This window comes from Staurois parvus, unplaced genomic scaffold (genome assembly GCF_062004578.1).
Source record: "Staurois parvus isolate SC_StPar_1 unplaced genomic scaffold, SC_StPar_1.0 ptg000018l, whole genome shotgun sequence".
Lineage (NCBI taxonomy): Eukaryota > Metazoa > Chordata > Amphibia > Anura > Ranidae > Staurois > Staurois parvus.
Window position 1 is genome coordinate 18918572 of NW_028317814.1, and position 5510 is coordinate 18924081.

The 5510-nt window shown below is 47.4% G+C and overlaps 1 protein-coding gene across 1 annotated transcript; it reads left to right on the plus strand.

The window, feature by feature from the left end:
- Nucleotides 1-505: 505 nt before the first annotated feature.
- LOC149473150 (protein NYNRIN-like) lies at nt 506-5293 on the plus strand. Its single transcript, XM_089682817.1, has one exon. The coding sequence runs from the start codon at nt 538-540 to the stop codon at nt 3298-3300; it is 2763 nt and encodes a 920-aa protein (XP_089538943.1). The 5' UTR covers nt 506-537; the 3' UTR covers nt 3301-5293.
- The last annotated feature ends 217 nt before the right edge of the window (nt 5294-5510 follow it).

Here is a 5510-nt window from a genome sequence, read left to right on the forward strand (position 1 = left end):
GAATCTGCTGGGAGCTGATGTCTTGTCAGCTCTCCACCCTCTTGGGAGAGGAAGACACCTCGGCTCTATGTTCATTACCACTGATGATGTCTCTACAGGAAGTTTCAGGCCACCCCTTGCCAGACCATGTAGAACAGGCCTTACAGGAGCTGCCACTCACTCTTTGGTCCACCGGCCCTGAGGATATTGGCCATCTGAAAGTTGCTCCAGTGTTAGTCCAGCTTAAGCCTGGAGCACCATTGCCACGGAAGCCTCAATACCCTCTGAAGCAAGCCCAGATGGACGCCATCTCCAAACAAGTCAATATACTTCTGGAAAACGGGGCATTAATTCCCCATGTGTCCCCATGCAATACACCCCTTTTCCCAGTGAAGAAAAGAACTCCAAAAGGTGAGCCCACCAAATATCGCATGGTTCAAGATCTGAGAGCAGTCAATGAGGCAACTATTTTGGAAACCCCCATTGTACTAAACCCCCACACCCTGCTTGCAGGGGTACCTCCCACAGCCCAAGTGTACACAGTTATTGACTTGGCAAATGCCTTCTTCAGTGTTCCGCTGGACCCCTCTCTTCGCCTTTACCCATGCTGGCCGACAGTATACCTGGAGAGTTATGCCCCAAGGGGCCCAAGATTCGCCAAGCCAGTTTACAAAGGCCATGACAACTATCCTCAGCACCTGGCAACAGTCACACCCGGAAGTCATAGTGCTCCAATATGTGGATGACTTGCTCCTATGTGCCACCAACCATTCTGAAGGAAAAATCTCCTCTCTGAGCCTCCTCCACCACCTGGCTGAACAGGGCTGCAAGGTTTCTAAGGACAAGTTACAGTGGTGCCAAACTTCTGTCATTTTCTTGGGACATTGCATTTCCCAAGCCACTCGTCACCTCACACCGGATAGAGTACGGGCTATCCAGAATGTCCCAATACCTCAGGGACCAAAAACCCTGCATGCTTTTCTAGGGTTGGTTGCCTATTGTCGTTCCTGGATCCCAGAAGCCTCCATCTTGATGCAATCCCTTTATGATGCCCTGAAATCTGAACCCTTTTCCCTGACAGAAGAAGCTGTACTTGTTTTCCATCGCCTGAAAAAAGCCATCTCCACTGCACCTGCATTAGGTCTACCAGATTATGATGAGCCCTTCAAACTTTTTGTGGCTGAGAGACAGGGTCATGCAACAGGAGTTCTGGCACAACGCCATGGGGGTCGCCTCCGGCCTCTGGGTTATTACTCCTACAGGCTAGACCCGGTTGCACAAGGTGGTCCCTCCTGTCTGAGGGCTGTTTTTGCTGCTCATCTTCTTCTGGATAAAATGGCAGATTTGGTCTTAGGACATCCACTCACACTTCTGGCCCCCCATGACATTACCGCAATACTGAACCAAACCCAACCAAAACATCTATCTGCCGCCAGGCATCTGCGACTGCAAGGCTCCCTTCTTTTACCTGATCATGTTACCCTGGAAAGATGCACCCAGATGAACCCTGCAACTCTTCTCCCTCTTCCAGGGGGGGGGGTAGACGAAGCAGAAGAAGACAACAAAGACATGGCACCAGAGGATGTGGTACATGACTGTTTGGAACTTATGCAGGCAGAAACTACACACCTACCAACAGTCCATGATACGCCCCTATCAAATCCTGACCTAATACTCTTTGTGGATGGATCCCGCTTTGCAGATAATGCTGGCACCTACCACACTGGATATGCTGTGACTACCGACACAATGGTACTGCAAGCTAGACCTCTTCCACCTTTTATGTCTGCACAAGAGGCTGAACTAAGGGCCCTCACCAAAGCCTGTGAATTAACAAAAGGACAGACAGCTAACATTTACACGGACTCCAGATATGCACTGGGAGTTGCATTTGATTTTGGCCTAATCTGGAAAATGAGGGGCTTTCTCACGGCAGCTGGGACTCCTGTAAAGCATGGAAAGGCGATCAACCGCCTTATGGAAGCACTCTTACTACCAGCCCAAGTGGCCATATTGAAGGTGAAGGCCCACGGTAAATTGACCACTATGGAAGCAAAAGGAAATCATCTGGCAGACATGGCTGCTAAGCAAGCTGCGGTAAGGGAGCAGGAAGAGGATGAAGAGATGTGCAGTGAGGTGATGTCTGTGTTAATTCACCAGCCCAAGGACAACCAACTCCAGGAAGCCAAGGATAACGCTTCAGAAGAAGAAAGGAAGGAATGGATGCAGAAAGGAGCAGTTGAGGACAAAGGATTGTGGGTGGTGGGGAAGAAGGTTTTGCTCCCCAGATCCTTATATCCGGCCACAGTGCAGTGGGCACATGGAGCGTCACACCTGTCCAAGATGCTAATGAACTCTTTGATCAGTAAATACTATGTGGCACCCGGAATTACAGCTTACACAGACAGATTCTGTAAGTCTTGTGTTGTATGTGCCAAGTGCAATTCTGGAAGACCTGAGAAACCTCCAAGCAAACATCTGGCCAGGGCACTATATCCATTTCAGAGGATCCAGATAGATCATATCCAGATGCCAAAAAGTGGACGATTTGAATATTCCCTAGTGGTGGTGGATATGTTCTCAGGATGGCCAGAGGCATTCGCAGTAACCAACCAGACGGCAAGAACCACTGCCAAGAAGCTGCTCACGGAGATAGTCTGCAGATATGGAGTGCCCGAGGTGGTTGAAAGCGATCAGGGACCGGCTTTTACTGCCAATGTTACAAAAGAGATCTGGGGGGCTCTGGGGGTCACACTTGCGTTTCACACACCCTATCATCCCCAGAGTAGTGGGAAGGTAGAGCGCCTAAATGGGGTCCTGAAGTCAAGAATGTTAAAAATAGCCCAAGAGGTAGGCATGGGATGGCCGGACAGCTTGCCTATTGCTCTTTTCAGTGTTAGATACACACCAAGGGAAAGTCATGGGTTGTCTCCCTATGAGATTTTGTTTGGGTCCGCCCCTAGACTGGGTACCTACTATCCTCAACAATTACAATTGCAGTCTGACTCATTGACAAAGTATGTGATATCTTTGACACGTGTGTTGACTAATATCCATGTGCAAGTATTCTCCTCCATTCCAGATCCTGAGGCGGACATAGGAACACACACTTTACAACGTGGAGACTGGGTCTTGGTCCAAAAGTTTCTGCAAAAACATACATTGGAACCACCCAGATATGACGGTCCTTTCCAGGTGCTCCTGGTGACTGCCACTTCAGTGAAGTTGGAGGGAAAGTCCACCTGGATACACGCCTCACATTGCAAGAAGGTTCCAGCTCCAGAGGACGAGGCCCTGTCCGTGTCACCCACACCACAATGATTGTGTTGCATATCCTTTTTTGGTGGAAATGGGAGGGGGCCAACAGGTGACCATCACTCACAAGGGTGACTCCACCCAGGTTTGGTATAATTCATCCAACACACAAGTAGCAACATTTTTCTTCAATCATAGCCTGTGCAAGAACACACCTGTCCCCATTGCCTCCACAATATATATATGTGTTACAGATAATTATTGGGGAGCAGATTGTGGCTACTGGGGATCAGTGGGATGGAACACGAGACCGGTTTGGGGGTATAAGCCACAAAGTGCAGTAGAGCGGAAAGACCGGTATGGAAAATCTCTAATTTCCCGAATGACACTCACTTACCACCCCTAAGGTAGATAGGTGATCCACAAAAATGAACAAGCAATTCACTGTAGCCATCCCCCTTACTCTGACCATAGAGAGTCCGGGAGATCAGGGAACTTACCTTCTAGGGGTGTTATACCCCAGAGGTGGCACAATCCACCATTGTGACTTCCAACTGAAAGATATATACCTTTCAAAAGAGTGGTTGGCCCCCCTTAATCATTCTCTCCCTTCTCCCAATCCCCACGCCTCCATGCCATAATGCCATTGCACATCTTCTCAGATCCATTACTTAAGGTGCCTCCCAAACCCCCCCATGTAACCAAGCACAAACGAAGTGCCCCGCAAGGCAGTTTTGACCCCCATGTCTATATAGATGCGATAGGAGTCCCAAGGGGGTACCCGATGAATTCAAGGCCAGAGACCAGGTGGCCGCAGGATTTGAATCCCTATTCCTCTTCATCACTGAGAACAAGAATGTAGATTGGATAAACTACATCTACTATAATCAACAACGGTTTGTAAACTACACACGAGATGCCCTAAAGGGGATAGAAGAGCAGTTGGAGGCTACTTCTAACATGGTCTTTCAAAATCGTATGACACTCGATATGTTAGCTGAAAAAGGGGGGGGTCTGTAAAATGATACCAAAGACCATGACCTGCTGTACGTATATCCCAGATAACACAGGCCCAAATGGGAAGGTGACACTGGCCATCAAGAGGTTGGAGGACCTGTCAAATGAACTTAAGGAAAACTCTGGTATTACACATCCCTGGGATCAGTGGTTTGGATGGCTGAGTGGCTGGCAGAAAGCCCTCACCCAAGCAGGGGTGGTTATCCTGGGTATTATCATTCTAATGGCAGTAGTCGCCTGCTGTGTGATCCCTTGCATTAAGAGGCTAATAGGGAAAGCTGTGAACGAGATCTCCCCTACTTTCCTGAACTATAACAATGTTGAACTCCCCCGTGAAGAAAGGGAATCCTATACTCCCTTACAGACCATGGCCCCTGATCATCATATTTCAGACTTATAAAAAAAAAAGGGAATGCTACAAATTTTCCCCCCCAACAGACAACTATAAGCAGGGAAAGACAGTGCCTGACTGTGGCCTTCTCAGGACGTATCGAGACTCTAGGGATGGATTAGCCACTCAGGGGCTCTATATGCATCTTAAAAGAGTTCCAGAGGGAGGGCCACCAGGCAGTTAGAACATCAGAAGACATAGGGACAGTCAGGAATAAAATAGCCATTTTAAGGGGGGATTGTAGTGGATTGTGACTGACAGTCCACGTTTTATTAGATGATCAGTAAAATGACAATTTTATAGTCTTGCTACATTCTGTTTCTTGCTCTTTAAATTCCTTACTCTCTTAAGTAAACAATCAGATATAGGTTGACAGAACAATGATGATAATTAAGATGGCACCTTCATCCGGAGTCTCACCCTTGGTGACTCATTAGGAGAAAAGTATCTTTTAATGTACACAACCCCCATAAAAGGGAATGAGTCTCTTTGGGGACAATGATTGGAAGATATCAACACGGATGGAAGAACACGCAGATACCCAGTGGACTTTTCACCCAATCAATGTATATGCTTTGCCTGCATCATAAGCCCTATAAATGATACTGTTAGTTCCTCAATAAAACAGAATTTTAGGAAGTTGGCAAACTGCGAAGTGTCAGTGTCTTACTTCCACGTGCACGTATTCTCATATTAATTTGGCTCACTGGTAGATCACGGTAAATGGTCTGTAAGTGACCTAGTCCAAGACACCACTCCACATAAAAATCCCAGCAACAGCACAACAATTCTTCCAAAGGACAATTTACCCAAAAAAAGGCATATCAACTTTTTACACAGCTCTAGTTGAAGCACAATTTACTACATA